The sequence below is a fragment of the Liolophura sinensis genome, chromosome 3, assembly GCF_032854445.1.
Source record: "Liolophura sinensis isolate JHLJ2023 chromosome 3, CUHK_Ljap_v2, whole genome shotgun sequence".
Lineage (NCBI taxonomy): Eukaryota > Metazoa > Mollusca > Polyplacophora > Chitonida > Chitonidae > Liolophura > Liolophura sinensis.
This window is the reverse complement of record NC_088297.1, coordinates 26,260,028-26,277,758: the sequence shown is the minus strand read 5'-3', so window position 1 is coordinate 26,277,758 and position 17,731 is coordinate 26,260,028. Positions and strand designations below refer to the sequence as shown.

The window sequence follows — 17,731 nt, the reverse complement described above, 5'->3', positions numbered from 1 at the left end:
GACAGGAAAATCTGTGATGTTTCTGACCCATCTCAAAATGGGAGGGCACGAAAATCTGTGGCGTTTCAGACCTATCTCAAAATGGGAGGGCACGAAAATCTGTGGTGTATCAGACAATATGGGAATGCAGGAAAATCTGTGCACTTTACCATGGCTTTAAATAATGGCCTCCAGGACAGAAATGGCTTTGTGAAATATATTGGTTGGGGTTGTTCATTTCAGGCTATTCGTGCGTTGTGTTACAAGATATCAATTCTCAAATAGTCGTCACCATGCTTCACGGAGTGTCTCCTCTGACGAATTCAACACTAAATCTTAACCAGTCTTAACCAAGGTAAACAAAGCTGTACAAAGCGTTTAACATTCTTAACCAAAACGTTTACAGCTTGTGTACAGCTTTGCTCACTAATATACTTCTCTGTTTTCGGCTGATCAATAAGGTGAAAAAAGTCAAAATTAATATATCTGTTTCTGATACAGTATGAAGTATTAATTTTCTGATTATAAATATCACAATCGAGGATTAATGCATATTTTAAAACGCTCAGTGTTATAAACAAGTGAGGTGATAAATGCCGCGTGTTCAGAGTAAACACACTGATTACACGTAACAAGTGGAAAATACTGTAAACGACTGTGGTAGAATTTGGCGTATAGCACACATTCATACAAGCCAACTACAACGACTTGGAGGCATCTTAAAAGAATACAGCACTGCTGGTAGGTGATATCATTTATCAGTCAGAAATTAATGCTAAGCCTTAATGTAAAAGGAAGATAAAATATGCAGTAAAACACAATATAAAGACAACTGAGAACTATGCGTAAAAATACTTTCATTCAATTTTTTTCAGATTTTTTGAGAGTGATGAAAGGCATTCAAATATTTGAAAACTATGATGGGTTTTACGAGCAATACTGACGGCATCTAGGAACTCTGACGTCACATCATTTTTTTTTTCCTACTGTTCATCAGAAGAAAGGAATTTTGGGGAACATTATTTCAGTAATCTTTCACTCATTGGCAAAAAGAGTTATTCCAACATTCAGTGTCATAATTAGAGTTGGATAAATTTTCTGTGACGTCAGAGTTCCTAACCTCTGACAGTATGGTCCATAAAGCCCACCTTAGAAGTCAAATGTTTGAGCGCCTTTATCTCTTTTCACAAAAATCTAAAAAAATAAATGAAAGTCTATTTACGCATAGTTTTAAAGTGACTACTTAGTGATGACTACTTCGATTTTTAAAGGTCTTTTCCTTTAATCACTCATTCTATGAAACTGATGTTAATTAACAAAATTCGAAAAAGTGTATATAACTTTCTAACAAATTAAATACAGTACGCCAAGTCACATTATCTATCAAAGATATGCATTACCAGTACGCAAAGTCACATCATCTATCAAAGATATGCATTATCAATAAAGCAGATGTATATAACTGCACAAAAATATATATCTAACAATTGATATACGCAGAGAACAATGCAAGAATGAATTTCATTTTCCGACTTTTCCAAGATTTCTGACCATTAATACATTTACAAATATGCAAATGACTTTCACTGGACAATTTTTGTAAATATACGTAAGTTTATAACAGCTAATCCTGATTACCTATGGTTGCTCTTAACAGAAATACAAAAAAAAACACTTGAATATTGTTCTGTTATAACATAACCTATAACATATGTCATTCTCTTCGAATGATTATACTTCTTTTACGTAAGATGGTGCTTTTCTTTGCTCAATCGTCCACGTCGTACCGGAGACCAATATCTTTCTTAATCTGATCCACTAACCCCATGACGTACTCGCTATGGTCCATAGACACATACGGACTTTCCAACTTTCCTGAAAAATCAGATATAACACCTGATTACTTCATTTATTTTATTTAGTTGATTGATATTTTACGTCGTACTGAAAGAATATTTCACTCCTACAACGGTGGCCAGTCATGTGTCATGTGATACATTCAAATATTGACCTCTAAACTAAAATAAAGTAGAATGATTGACACTGTCATACACATATATTATCCTCTAATTATATACTGCTAAGATCTTGCTATTAAATCAAGAAAAAAAGACTTAATTATTATACTGTCACTAAAATTGACTGGTTGACTTAAGAATACTAAATAATTGACTGGTTGAGCCAGATATCGTGTGACATCAGTCTTTTGTTGACATATTTATTTGAACGCTGCTTAACGTCATATTTAGGATTTTTCCACTTTACAGTGGCCGTCAGTTTTATAGGTGGCACAAACTCGAGTCTTCAACGAATGCAAAATGCCCCAAAGGCCACAGTCGTTAGCCACTTACTGTCACACAAGCCCCGCCCTTAGTGTAAGCAAAGGGGATTTGGGGATCTGTATATCAGTTTATAACTCAATGGTTGATCTGGCCCAAAGGATCATGAGGCTGTCTTAGACTTAAGTAAGATTTAGTCTATAAGATTTAGGTATAATTCCTGAACTTATTTTCGATTTTGGTCGCCAAAAATTTAGATTTTAAAACAAATTCTGATTGCAACGTCTTAACGATGTTTTAAAGTTCGTTCATAAATTCAGCACACAAAGAGGGGTGCCATTTTGCCTCATTAATCGTCAACCGGAAGGGCCCAAAGCATATGCGCAGCGTTCGGAAAGTTCAGGCAAAAAAAAAAAACATGTCAAGCGAGGTACGTCTTTCCTACTCAATCCACATTGCTCCATCTAAGTATTATACCGAAGATATACATACATGTACTGTATTAGAACTGGCATGCAATAAAAAGAGGAAGCTTGGCTAAAAATGCTACTTATAATAGAGTTTTAAGGCTGACCGCGGTTGTCCACGAAATAAGCTGCAGGTAAGTGGCAAGTTCAACTGGCACTAACTAAGCGACATCTTCGTTCTTGGTAAGACCCTTTTCTTTCTTCAAAGTACTCCACTGTTCAAACTGACCATCAATTACAACTCTACACTTGCTTGTCAGCCTGTCGAGCTCTTTTTTACGCCTGTTTTTGACCGATCCTGTCACGAGCAACCCGTAAGTCCTTCTTTTAGGCGTTGATTCATTCATGTTAGTTTACATATGAAGTTTACCGAGCACTGTGCGCATGATCAATTTCAACTGAATTCATGGCGCCCCATATAAATATTCTGGCAGACTTTTCAGATTTTTATTATTTTTAAACATTCACTTTACGTATAATGCTGGAAATGGGATTAACGAAAACCTTGTAACTTTTACTTCTTGAGAAAAATCCCCGATACTCATTCTGTAATGACGTAAAAATACCTGACATTTGGGCGACTAGGTCGTTTCAAGTCCTAATTTTCTATTTTGTCATGGAACTCTCTAAACAACTCTAACTCATTAGCACAAAAATACCTGACATTTGAGCGATCATGTCGTTTCAAGTCCTAATTTTCTATTTTGTCATGGAACTCTCTAAACAACTCTAACTCATTAGCACAAAAATACCTGACATTTGAGCGATCATGTCGTTTCAAGTCCTAATTTTCTATTTTGTCATGGAACTCTCTAAACAACTCTAACTCATTAGCACAAAAACACCTGATATTTGGGCGATCATGTCGTTTAAGTCCTAATTTTCTATTTTGTCAGGGACTCTAAACAACTCTAACTCATTAGCACAAAAACACCTGATATTTGGGCGATCATGTCGTTTTAAGTCCTAATTTTCTATTTTGTCATGGAACTCTCTAAACAACTCTAACTCATTAGCACAAAAACACCTGATATTTGGGCGATCATGTCGCTTTAAGTCCTAATTTTCTATTTTGTCATGGAACTCTCTAAACAACTCTAACTCATTAGCACAAAAACACCTGATATTTGGGCGATCATGTCGTTTTAAGTCCTAATTTTCTATTTTGTCATGGAACTCTCTAAACAACTCTAACTCATTAGCACAAAAACACCTGATATTTGGGCGATCATGTCGCTTTAAGTCCTAATTTTCTATTTTGTCAGGAACTCTCTAAACAACTCTAACTCATTAGCACAAAAATTCCAGAAGCAAGTAACTATTTTAGAGCAGTGACCTGTTTGGAAGTTAAGAGTGCATGTGAGTTTGACTTAAGTGTAAAGCAGCTTTGAGATCCTGAGATCACTTAACTGCCCATGCAATCCAATACTACATAATGGGTAAGGGTAACAATCTCATTGATGTGGGGAGGATTCGAACTCACAAGTTTAATCTTGGCCCAGAGTGTTTCTGTCTTATACAAATTTACCTTCTTTGATACACTTCCTGACGTGAACTGCTTCGTAAACCATTCCCGCGCTGTTATGGAAATTGAATTTGGCACTGGTTTTTGGCAGTTCAAAGGTCACTTTTCCGGAAGGCAATGTCATTTCCGTAGGACACCACATCGGCTCGTGAACCTAGTACAAGGGCAAAAAGAAATCAACCTTCTTTGCATCAGAGCTACGTTATCATATGCGTCAATAACTACGTCATCACATACGTCACCACGTGTTATAAACAATCCGTTCAGGTGTCTAATGGCATATAGGAAAAGCTGCCATCAAGGTGCAACTGATACACATACTTGGATTAACCACAGCTTTAAGCTAGCAAAGGTATACAATTTGGAAACTGTTTTTATTCATTCCCTTGAGCACGACGTAAAACAGCAATCACATAAATTGATGATTCATTCGCATAGAACATTCCTTGCGTCTTTCTATCATCGCTGAAAACTGTTCACTACCTCTATTTGCATGAATTCATATTAATTTATTACTTCATATCCTCTCTTGATTCTTTGTTGACCACTGGTCAGGAAATTGATCTGGCGATTGCTGACCTGGGACGTACATTACGGCTGACGATGAATATCTTTTTCGATCCTTACGTTTTAACAAAAACAGAGCTGTAAGAAAACCTTGTCGTATCTAGATTTTATGCATATCTTTCATTACAAGGGCATCCCTGTCCGAGTGCTTAGCGTGGCAACGCAGACCAACTCACCAATGCAGTCATTGTGATATCAAGTCCAGCCGTACGTGGGAAGATCTGTCAGTAGCTTGCGGACGGTCGTGGGTTCTATCCCCCGCCAAGATGCTTGTCGCCGCCGTATAAGTGACTTAGTCTTAAGTAAAGTGTAAAACACCAATAAATCAAATAAATAAAACATCTTCCTTTAACATTGGTTTACCTTAATCTGTCCTTTTGTTCCGAAAATCACCACCTCGTTGACACCTTTATAAGCCACACTACAGTTGAGCTGAGCCATTCGACCATCGTTGTACTTGAAAATGACACAGACTGCTTCGTCCACACCTGCAAGCAAGACGACAGACCAATGGTTAAACAGCCATCAAGTTACTGTCCAACAGAATGGTTCAACTAGTCATGAAGAACCTTTACTGTCCAACAGAAAACGCTGTTTACTCCTTCGTCCACATCTGCAGGCGACAGACCAATGGTTCAACTAGTCATGAAGAACCTTTACTGTCCAACAGAAAACGCTGTTTACTCCTTCGTCCACATCTGCAGGCGACAGATCAATGGTTTAACTAGTCATAAAGAGTCTTTACTGTCCAACAGAAAACGCTGTTTACTCCATCGTCCACAGGCCAATGGTTTAACTAGTCATATAGAGCCTTTACTGTCCAACAAAAAAACTATGTTTACTCCTTCGTCCACACCTGCGGACAAGTCTACACTTGCGGTCAAGACGACAGGCCGGCCAATGGTTCAACTAGTCATTACAGCATCATGTTACTGTCCAACAGAAAACTATGTTTCCTCCTTCGTCCACACCTGCGGACAAGTCTACACTTGCGGTCAAGACGACAGGCCGGCCAATGGTTCAACTAGTCATTACAGTATCATGTTACTGTCCAACAGAAAACACTGTTTACTCCATCGTCCACACCTGCCGGCAAGAAGACAGGCCAATGGTTCAACTAGTTATAAAGAGCCTTTACTGTCCAACAGAAAACACTGTTTACTCCTTCGCCCACACCTGCGGACAAGTCTACACCTGCGGGCAAGACGACAGGCCAATGATTCACGCTTGTCATAAAGAGCCTTTACTGTTCAACAGAAAACTATGTTTACTCCATCGTCCACAGGCCAATGGTTCAACTAGTCATTACAGTATCATGTTAATGTCCAACAGAAAACAATGTTTACTCCTTCGTCCACACCTGCGGACAAGTCTACACTTGCGGTCAAGACGACAGGCCGGCCAATGGTTCAACTAGTCATTACAGCATCATGTTACTGTCCAACAGAAAACTATGTTTCCTCCTTCGTCCACACCTGCGGACAAGTCTACACTTGCGGTCAAGACGACAGGCCGGCCAATGGTTCAACTAGTCATTACAGCATCATGTTACTGTCCAACAGAAAACTATGTTTCCTCCTTCGTCCACACCTGCGGACAAGTCTACACTTGCGGTCAAGACGACAGGCCGGCCAATGGTTCAACTAGTCATCACAGCATCATGTTACTGTCCAACAGAAAACTATGTTTCCTCCTTCGTCCACACCTGCGGACAAGTCTACACTTGCGGTCAAGACGACAGGCCAATGGTTCAACTAATCATTACAGCCATCAAGTTACTGTCCAACAGAAAACACTGTTTACTCCATCGTCCACACCTGCCGTCAAGACGACAGGCCAATGGTTCAACTAATCGTTACAGCCATCAAGTTACTGTCCAACAGAAAACACTGTTTACTCCATCGTCCACACCTGCCGGCAAGACGACAGGCCAATGGTTCCACTAGTCATAAAGAGTCTTTACTGTCCAACAGAAAACACTCTTTACCTCTACGTCCACACCTGCAGACAAAGCGACAGACCAATGGTTCAACTAATCATAAATACTCTTTAGTGTCCAACAGAATCTCCGGGCGGCGATAACTTGGAGGAAAAGCAGAATGGAACCGAAGTGCACGTCTACATATCGTTGTCAACAAACCTGACAAGCTACACGAAAACCTACCGTGAGAGTTACGAGGTCATATACATGACAACAAATCTGACAAGCTTCATGAAGATCAGCTGTAAGAGTTAAGAGGTCATATACATGACAACAAATCTGTCAATCTTCATGAAAATCACCTGTGAGAGTTAGGTGGCCATATACATGACAACAAATCTGTCAATCTTCATGAAAATCACCTGTGAGGGTTAGGTGGTCATATACATGACAACAAATCTGTCAAGCTTCATGAAAATCCGCTGTGAGAGTTAGGTGGTCATATACATGACAACAAATCTGTCAATCTTCCCGAAAATCCGCTGTGAGAGTTAGGTGGTCACACATGACAATTAAAAGGTCACATGTGACAACAAATCTGTCAAGCTTCATGGAAATGCGCGGTAAGAGTTAGGTGGTCATATGCATGACAACAAATCTGTCAATCTTCCCGAAAATCCGCTGTGAGAGTTAGGTGGTCATATACATGACAACAAATCTGTCAATCTTCCCGAAAATCCGCTGTGAGAGTTAGGTGGTCATATACATGACAACAAATCTGTCAATCTTCCCGAAAATCCGCTGTGAGAGTTAGGTGGTCACACATGACAATTAAAAGGTCACATGTGACAACAAATCTGTTACGCTTCATGAAAATCCGCTGTGAGAGTTAGGACGTCTCACTTTAAGCAACTCCATATTATATCTTCAATCGACAATAACTTGGAGACTAATTCCCCGAAGGAAACCAACAAAACTGATGTAAATTGTTTATACGATCTTCAACACATCTACCATATAAACAATTAGAGCGCCGAGAGAAACCCAGACCAGCGAGATCAATACAACAGTTTGAAAAATGGTCAAAATGTATTTGACGTGAACGGTCTAAAATTACTCAAAATGTTGTGTAATCACGTGAAAATAATACAGAGGGACCGGGTCTCAATAGTGCTTAGTCCAACAGTAGAATCCTGGTTTAAAATGTAACAAGACTTTAGTATGTGTCATGAAAACTGGCTGAAAGGTGCATGAAAATGGCACTATTGTACAGGCATTAAGTGATTACTTGATTAGATGTCCTGTATACAACTACTATCCAGGACAAGACCAGGACATGGAAAGAGGAGTGTCAATTGGAAACAGGATTAACTTTTTACGATGTATTTATCTGACTGGTGTTTTACGTTATTCTTAAGAATATTTCACCTCTGCAACGGTGGTCGATATAATGGTGGGCAGAACTCAAACACATCACAGAGGAAACCCACGACAATCCGCAGATTGCTGAAAGACCTTCCCACATAAGACAGGAGAGGGAATCCAGCATGAGCTAGACTTGAGTTCACACCGATCACATTCATGAGATGCTCCTGGATCATTACGCCACTCTGGCACACCAGCCAGTAGGCCACGGCCGCACCCCCAACAAACACCCCACACACCCACCCCCACCCCCGCCCTCCCATGCCACGAACTTTTCAGATCAAGCGCTTTTGATAGGAATAGAATACTTTATTCCGCGCTGAGGACTACCTGAATCCATCATGGTGCCCTCCGTGAGGATCTTGTCTGGTATGCCGAACAGGAAGACTGCGATGTTGAGAGGGTAAACGCCGATATCCAGCAGAGCCCCTCCTCCCAGGGCCTTATCCCGTATCCTGGGCACATCCCAGAGAGGGAGCGCGAATTGGATACTGAGCAGCTTGAGCTTTCCGATCGTTCCTGAGGCTAGCTCTTGTACCAATCTCTCGTACAGCGGAAAATATCGGCTCCACACCGCCTGCGTAAAGTGAACACAGACTAAAGTACATGTCCTTAGAGAATTTACTTATTTTAATTGATACACTCAAGAATATTTCACTTATAAGACGATAGTCGGGTTTGTTTGTTGTAGACTCATACATAAAGAGTTGCCCTGCGCCAGGTACCTGACAAACTTCCTGCCTAAGCACGCAGCTCACCACGCGGAATGTGGGTTCGAACACACACTCCTGCGGACCAAGAAATCAAATTTTAGTCTATCTGAAGCTAAAATTCCAGTCAAAATAGTATTATCGATTATACCTTTATTAGCCTTGAGATTTCTTACCGTTTCTATGATTTAATCTTTCCAGACAGACACAATATATTCAATTAAGATGAATATCCGATGAGCAAAGAAAATGGGAAAGAACTTTCCCTACACTCATGAATGCTGTCACATTTTCCTGTTCATTACTTATAGTTTTGAAGTAAAGTGGACCTGATTTCATTTTATATTATATCTTTCTCACCTCCATAAAGAAGAGCTTCTTTTCCTTAGCCAGTGACGTCATTTCCTTGAGCTGTTTCAGATTCATGGCGGCCGGTTTTTCAACGAGCACGTGCTTACCATGGTTAAGGAATAGCAGAGTGAGTTTGTGGTGTTCTGGATGGATGGTGCCAATATACACCAATCTGTAAGATAATGAAGAGCTGATTAACAGTGCCTGGTTGGATGGTGCCAATATGCACCACATCTGTAAGATAATGAAGAGCTGATTAACACTGCTCTGGATGGATGGTGCCAATGTACACCACATCTGTAAGATAATGAAGAGCTGATTAACACTGCTCTGGATGGATGGTGCCAATATACACCACATCTGTAAGATAATGAAGAGCTGATTAACACTGCTCTGGATGGATGGTGCCAATATACACCACATCTGTAAGATAATGAAGAGCTGATAAACACTGCTCTGGATGGATGGTGCCAATATACACCACATCTGTAAGATAATGAAGAGCTGATTAACACTGCTCTGGATGGATGGTGCCAATATACACCATATCTGTAAGATAACGAAGAGCGGATTAACACTGCTCTGGATGGATGGTGCCAATATACACCACATCTGTAAGATAATGAAGAGCTGATAAACACTGCTCTGGATGGATGGTGCCTATATATATATGGACTTGAACTCACAGCAACTGCATTGGTGAGAGGCTCCTGGGTTATTACGTTGCGCTACGGTGCCGATATACACCACATTTGTAAAATAATGAATAGCTGAGTAACAGTGTTCCGGATGAGTAGGCTAGTGCTTACAGAAGAGCTATCTAGCTGAAATAAACCGCACTTTATTTATTTATTTTGTTGGTGTTTTTTACGCCTTACTCAAGAAAATTCCACTTATACCACTGGGGCCAGCAGTGAGGTGGGAGGAAACCGGGAAAACGCAAGATCATCCGGAGGTGGCTGAAGGGCATTCTCACGTAAGATCATCCGGAGGTGGCTGAAGGGCATTCTCACGTAAGATCATCCGGAGGTGGCTGAAGGGCATTCTCACGTAAGATCATCCGGAGGTGGCTGAAGGGCATTCTTACGTAAGATCATCCGGAGGTGGCTGAAGGGCATTCTTACGTAAGATCATCCGGAGGTGGCTGAAGGGCATTCTCACGTAAGTTCATGCGTTACTAGTATTACTATCCAGTATGTGGTTGTTGAATTATTGGGGGGGAAACCAGAAAGCAGTTCACTGTAGACTGGTTTGTGACTGGTACTAACCAACATTTTGGTCTTTTGCCATTTCCTCATAAGAACCGTAGGCTTGCGAAATGTTGTGATCCGAGGCAAATTCCTGGGCTCTGTCTAACTTCCGGGCTGCCACAGCCACCACCTGTAATCCCAAAAAAACATCACTGGATCAAGTTGGTTTCTTTGTCCTCTGGATTATCGTCATTTTTCGACACTATGTGACAAACCCAGTAATCTTCAGAAACTGGAATCGATTCCACAAAGCCAGTTTTGACTTCGGTCAAAAATTTGAAATATTACTTTACACTTGTAAAATATAATTTTGATCACTTCATCAATGATATATGTAACACAAACGTGTGAAAATTTCTTGTTGCATTACTGAACTAAACATTTGTGACAACGTTTAAGTTTTGACTAAGGTCACAGATATCTTTGTAGTATCGGCTCCAGGATAGTTCTGACTAAACTATTTCTCCACGACATGTGCTCGTTCTTACTGTTCCAATCAGAAGCCTAAATACCACACATATACTACATTCCGCCTCACTAATCTAAATACCACACATATACTACATTCCGCCAAAGTAATCCTAATACCACACATATACTACATACCGCCTCACTAATCTAAATACCACACATATACTACATTCCGCTTCAGTAATCTAAATACCACACATATACTATATTCCGCCTCAGTAATCTAAATACCACACATATACTACATTCCGCCAAAGTAATCCTAATACCACACATATACTATATTCCGCCTCAGTAATCCTAATACCACACATATACTACATTCCGCCTCACTAATCTAAATACCACACATATACTACATTCCGCCTCAGTAATCTAAATACCACACATATACTACATTCCGCCAAAGTAATCTAAATACCACACATATACTACATTCCGCCTCAGTAATCTAAATACCACACATATACTACATTCCGCCTCAGTAATCTCAATACCACACATATACTACATTCCGCTTCAGTAATCTAAACACCACACATATACTACATTCCGCCAAAGTAATCCTAATACCACACATATACTACATTCCGCCTCAGTAATCCTAATACCACACATATACTACATTCCGCCTCAGTAATCTCAATACCACACATATACTACATTCCGCTTCAGTAATCTAAACACCACACATATACTACATTCCGCCAAAGTAATCCTAATACCACACATATACTACATTCCGCCTCAGTAATCTAAATACCACACATATACTACATTCCGCCAAAGTAATCCTAATACCACACATATACTACATTCCGCCTCACTAATCTAAATACCACACATATACTACATTCCGCTTCAGTAATCTAAATACCACACATATACTACATTCCGCTTCAGTAATCTAAATACCACACATATACTACATTCCGCCTCACTAATCTAAATACCACACATATACTACATTCCGCCAAAGTAATCTAAATACCACACATATACTACATTCCGCCTCAGTAATCCTAATACCACACATATACTACATTCCGCCAAAGTAATCCTAATACCACACATATACTACATTCCGCCTCAGTAATCCTAATACCACACATATACTACATTCCGCCTCAGTAATCCTAATACCACACATATACTACATTCCGCCTCAGTAATCCTAATACCACACATATACTACATTCCGCTTCAGTAATCTAAATACCACACATATACTACATTCCGCCTCAGTAATCTAAATACCACACATATACTACATTCCGCCAAAGTAATCTAAATACCACACATATACTACATTCCGCCTCAGTGATCCTAATACCACACATATACTACATTCCGCCAAAGTAATCCTAATACCACACATATACTACATTCCGCCTCAGTAATCCTAATACCACATATATACTACATTCCGCCTCAGTAATCCTAATACCACACATATACTACATTCCGCCTCAGTAATCTAAATACCACACATATACTATATTCCGCCTCAGTAATCTAAATACCACACATATACTACATTCCGCCAAAGTAATCCTAATACCACACATATACTACATTCCGCCTCACTAATCTAAATACCACACATATACTATATTCCGCATTGCTGATATGTCTACCTTTCGCAATATGCTTTATCTTACAAAATACCATATGAAAATGACTCAACGCCGCTCAAATTTCTACATACGAGTCCTGAAAACTTAAAAATGTTCATGTACGTTTATTTCAGGTTGTTTCCATGACAAATGGCGTATGCAATCGCCTTTGCAGCCACGCATGCGTACCTGATGCTCCGTAGTTGGCTGTGACGTCAGGCTGTTGGTGAAATCGCTGCTGATTTTCCCCGCCCCACAGATTCCCCATCTTGTGGCCATCACTATCTCTCTCAGGCTGACACTGAGGATTAGTAAGAAACAGCTTTGTGATTAAACAAATTGAATATCTCAACTTAACGCTGTACCTACATTTTTAATTTCTTTCAGCGCTGAACCATACCCGTTTATTCCAGCCAAAGTTGTGTAGTAGTTCACTGTTACTTACTGTCCTAGAGACGATGATTAACTCCCGAACTGTTATAACGTTGCACTCTGGAACTATACAAGACAATACAAGAAAACAACGACCAATCCAGCTTGTACCCGAAATGATCATCAATGGACGAGAAAAGGAACTTCAAAGCCGAGCCGCACTTTTCGAACAGTATTACAAAATGCTTTTTCCAGTCCGTTTTAAGTGGCCATGCGTACAACAGCGCTTCACGGGCGCACATATATTAATACTGCACCTTGTGAGCCCGGGAAAAAACAACGACCATTCGTAGGCTGCCGGCAGATCATCCCACGTACGACCGGAGAGGAAGCCAGCATTAGCTGGCCTAGAACTCACATCATAGATGATAGCTGCTGAGTTACGATGCTGCGCTAACACCCTAAACACTCCGCCACAGAGTATGGTTTGGTCTTGGTGTTAATTGCTATCGTGGAAATGGCTATTATGATAAATTCTATTATACTTTGGATTTTCCAACTACATACAACGTTGAACGTCAACGGGTCGAAAATCAGAGGCTCGTGTCACCACTCGTGTCACAAAATTCAACACTGGACAACACCATTTCAAACGTGGAAGAGTTGACATTTTAGACCTCGGACACCTGTGGCGCCTCGTTCTAACTCTTCCACATTTACCAGTCTAAAATCAACAACAATCACTATTTCTTAATTATATTGTACCCACAGAAATTTCCTTTTTCGGATAACCGTTGAAACACCACGGGTGGCACAAGGCTACACAGATGACGGGTGGCACACGGATGACGGTTATCACACGGACAACAACTGGCACACAGAGGAAGAATGGCACACTGAGGCACACTAATGACGGATAACACACGGACAACAACTGGCACAATGAGGAAAAATGGCACACTGAGGCACACTAATGACGGATGACGGCTATCACACGGACAACGGGGAACGGATGGCACACTGAGGCACACTATGACGGATGACGGCTATCACACGGAAAACAACTGGCACACAGAGGACGGACGGCACACTGAGGCACACTAATTACGGACGACGGCTATCACGCGGACAACCACTGGCACACAGGGGAAGAATGGCACACTGAGGCACACAATGACGGATAACGGCTATCACACGGACAACGACTGGCACACAGAGAACGGATGACACACTGAGGCACTCTATAACGGATGACGGCTATCACGCGGACAACAGCTGGCACACAGATTACGGACGGCACACTGAGGCACAATAATGACGGATGACAGCTATCACACGGACAACGACTGGCACAGAGAGGAAGAATGGCACACTGACGCACACTAATGACGAATAGCAAACCGATGGTGGCCATCAAACGGATGGGGCTGGCAGACCAATAACATATTTAACTCTAAATTGTTCAAATGTATCGTGTTAAGTTGTCATTAAATTTCACAGAGGTGGAAAAGGCATTTCCATCCCTGAAAAATACGCATTGTGACAAACAAGGTGTGGAGAAGGGCATTTCCATCCCTGAAAAATACGCATTGTGAGAAACAAGGGGTGGAGAAGGGCCTTTCCATTCCCTGAAACGACCACAGCTACACTAAAAAAAAATATTTAATTATTTCATTTTAACAGAAAGTTTCTTGTCTTAGTGATGCTAGAATGTATCTTGTTATCATCACATAATACTGTGTCATATTCAACACAATATCCTGTTAGTTTAATAGCACCCTTACTGTTTAATTAAAAAATAAGTGTGCCATTTTTAACAGAATAATCTGTTGCAACAGCAGAACATATTCTAGCATCACTCAGACCACGAACCTTTTGTTATAATTATTTGCGTGTAACTGGCCAGGTGTTCTCCTTGATGACGTAAAGTGGGAGGCCAATTAGCGGGTCAGAGGTCAAATAGATAACGTGACCCAATTCCGTACAGACCATTGGTCGCCCGTCTCATAACTGATGACATGAACCTGTAGGCCTACTCACTGGGACGACTACGTGTGGCTCGTACACAGACTACAGTAGCGTAGCTATTACGTGACCTCGCACTTTGAAGCGCGTCTGTGATACGTCTTAAGCAGAGCTGGGATTGTTACCGATAATGATGTATATAGCCTAAATATAGTTTAGCCTGACACAAAATAAATATGGGCCCCTATGCCAACCATCAAGCTATCTCTTACATGCATTAATAGTTGTAGTGTCTACGCCAAAAGTCGCGCTGCAAACATACAATTTCAAATCAACTGTGATGGGTTGCAAGTTATAAATATTAGCACACGAAACATCAACAAAGACAAAACCAACTTCGTTTTCACCAGCTGTTCATGGGATTGCAGGTCTGATTATATATTAGCCAGGGGTCTCGGCTGTGATCTTTTAATATGGGGTTAGGCGTAGATCACAGCCGAGGAGTCATCCAGGTTAAAACAGTGGTATGTAAGAACAGCCTAGCGCGGAGGAACTACGTGCAACAAAAAATCCGTGCAACATGTACCAAAACATGCATTAACAGGGCAAATCTCCAATGTTCACCGAGTCATCCTGTTTTCTTCTGCCAAGTTTTCCCACATTCTGTAGCCTTTACGACCAGTAAATCTATGATAATTCATAGCTGTGATTTACGCTGACATGCCATGTCGACATTCTGACCTACTAAACCGTGTTATAGCTGCCCGCCCATGCGCATCCGTGGTTGACCTTTCATTACGTCACTATGTTTTGACGAACTGGCTTGTCAGTTCTGACAGGCACAAAGCCATGTGACCGAGGAGACGCGAATTTGATAGAAGGCTATGGTGCAAAATGACGGACCCCACAGTTTGTGCAAACTGTCAGATTAAATTCGCAGTGAAAAAGGAGGGTCACCCTCGAAATCTGTTCCATTCCAAATTGGGTACCACAGGCATTACGGTGCGTGAAGGCCTCGATAGTTTTTTGCCGAAGGATGTGGCATGTACGCCAGAAGTCCAGAAACGACATCATGCAAGACGATTCGTGTGCCATTTGCTGTTGAAAGCAACAGTTGGCAAGTCGTCAGAATGTCAATTTCTGGAAAGGATGGAATGTAGGGGATACGTCGAATTAAAAAGAATTACAACCAGTACATTGTCGACGCCAGCGAAGAGCCCCTACATGCGGAAAAGAAGAAAAGTTGATATGGCATGTGAAAAAAAAAGGAAAAAAAATTGCATATTATTTTTCATTACCGCTTGGTAAGATGGGGATATCTATTATTCAGGTGTGTATAAATTATAATGGATAAAATCATACCTATCTCGTCCAAAATAAGTGGTGGGAGGATGAAACCGTAACTTTTCCCAAACCCAGTTGGGAGATGGCAAAATACACTTGTATTGGAAAGTATCGCCGTGACTGCATCCATCTGTGGTCTTTTCAAAACCTTTATTAAACATTTATTAAACCTTTATCCGTGTTCTATCACATGTTAGATTGAAGGCATATATGACTTCGAGTATCAGTGTAAATTTCATAGTATGACATCACGGAACGGTAACCCCCTGCTGCGCATGTGCACCTCGCTGACCCAGATTTTAAAAACATGCCAGCGCGTGGCGACCTGCTGAATATACCCGTATTTTCGACTTCAGCGAAGATTTACAGGAGAATGGGGATGTAAATGCTAGTAGCGATTGTGGCACGATGTGCGTAAATATTTTAGCTTTCAGAATTGCCGTCCTTTATGTGTAGCCCCCTATTCAGGGCGAATCTTATGCGCATGCATCGAAATTGAGCGAGAGGGTAGTTCTTCGTAAGCAATATACCGAAATCGGGCGCAGACAACTCTCAGGCTAAGGGTGGCTCGCGGTCGCCGCGTATCAGTATATATGAGCCACTCTTAGACGGAGGTCTCGGACTGATTATATATAAACAAGTAAGTTACGGGAGGTTATACCGGGCCCAATTTACGCGACCTCCACGACATTATTTTTTTAAACAAAACACGCCGTATTGGTTGTCAGTTAGACAAGACACATTTTTCAAGTAGCATTTAAGCCTTGGATCATTCTACCTTATCCCGGATACTCACAAAGGCTTGGGTGGCCTTCAATTTCGATTCTGTTAGACCTACTGTCCCTTGTCCGCCTTACGCCCATCCATCGCACGTACCTGGTTAGTGGTTGCCACTAAAACCTTGACTTGCCGAAATGTGCGGACTAGTACACTAGTGCTGTCATACCAGCACACTAATGCTTATCGCAGTACAGAGCTACTCTTAACATTGCGTTGTCCATGTGCTTCAGTCAACTGACCAAACAGTTTGCCTTTCTATGTATTGACCATATACAGGACAGTTTCAGATTGCGTCTAGACCTGTCGGCTACTGGCTGTTCGAATATAGTATATCCCTTTAGTACAAAAAGGTAAATTAAAGTCGATCACTTTGGAGGAAAAGTAATGGAGAACATTTCCGAATAAAAATAAATGCTGATCGGCCAAAAGCTTCTAGCTTAAAATTAAGGCTCAGGCGAAATACCTAGGCCTGCAGTTTCAAACCCAAACAAATTAATATATCTTCCTATTTTAAAATCAGAATTGTTAGCTAGCTATTATCAAGAGAAAATTTGCCTGGGGGGCTCATTTTCTACCGCCTTCACCCATATTAGATGGTCGACCTGTTACATCCCGTATTTATCCTACCTGTGATGAAATAGACAAGCCTTCTCTCTGTCCGTCCGTAGCCCTACTCTACATACCTGGGGTATAGACTTGAATATTTAAC

General features: G+C 40.9%; 2 protein-coding genes across 2 annotated transcripts; both read right to left on the bottom strand.

Annotated features, from left to right (window-relative positions):
* Positions 1–456: 456 nt before the first annotated feature.
* Positions 457–9,710, bottom strand: LOC135463514 (trans-1,2-dihydrobenzene-1,2-diol dehydrogenase-like). Its single transcript, XM_064740772.1, has 5 exons — positions 9,234–9,710; positions 8,494–8,740; positions 5,181–5,305; positions 4,254–4,404; positions 457–1,854 (listed from the first exon to the last, which is right to left on the bottom strand). Exons 1-5 carry the CDS (start codon positions 9,708–9,710, stop codon positions 1,748–1,750), a joined length of 1,107 nt encoding a protein of 368 aa, XP_064596842.1. The 3' UTR covers positions 457–1,747.
* An 85-nt stretch (positions 9,711–9,795) lies between these two features.
* LOC135463512 (trans-1,2-dihydrobenzene-1,2-diol dehydrogenase-like) lies at positions 9,796–17,114 on the bottom strand. Its single transcript, XM_064740771.1, has 4 exons — positions 17,039–17,114; positions 12,751–12,862; positions 10,493–10,604; positions 9,796–9,836 (listed from the first exon to the last, which is right to left on the bottom strand). Exons 2-4 carry the CDS (start codon positions 12,838–12,840, stop codon positions 9,796–9,798), a joined length of 243 nt encoding a protein of 80 aa, XP_064596841.1. The 5' UTR covers positions 12,841–12,862; positions 17,039–17,114.
* Between the last annotated feature and the right edge of the window lie 617 nt (positions 17,115–17,731).

Coding starts and splice junctions, on each gene's coding strand:
- LOC135463512 (XM_064740771.1), bottom strand. CDS start 12,840: ATGGCCACAAGATGGGGAATCTGTGGGGCGGGGAAAATCAGCAGCGAT. Junction 10,605..12,750: donor AGCCAACTACGGAGCATCAG/GTACGCATGCGT, acceptor TTGGGATTACAG/GTGGTGGCTGTGGCAGCCCG. Junction 9,837..10,492: donor GGCAAAAGACCAAAATGTTG/GTTAGTACCAGT, acceptor ATTATCTTACAG/ATGTGGTGTATATTGGCACC.
- LOC135463514 (XM_064740772.1), bottom strand. CDS start 9,710: ATGTGGTGTATATTGGCACCATCCATCCAGAGCAGTGTTTATCAGCTC. Junction 8,741..9,233: donor AGAAGCTCTTCTTTATGGAG/GTGAGAAAGATA, acceptor CACTTTACGCAG/GCGGTGTGGAGCCGATATTT. Junction 4,405..5,180: donor GAACAAAAGGACAGATTAAG/GTAAACCAATGT, acceptor CCCTTGTACTAG/GTTCACGAGCCGATGTGGTG.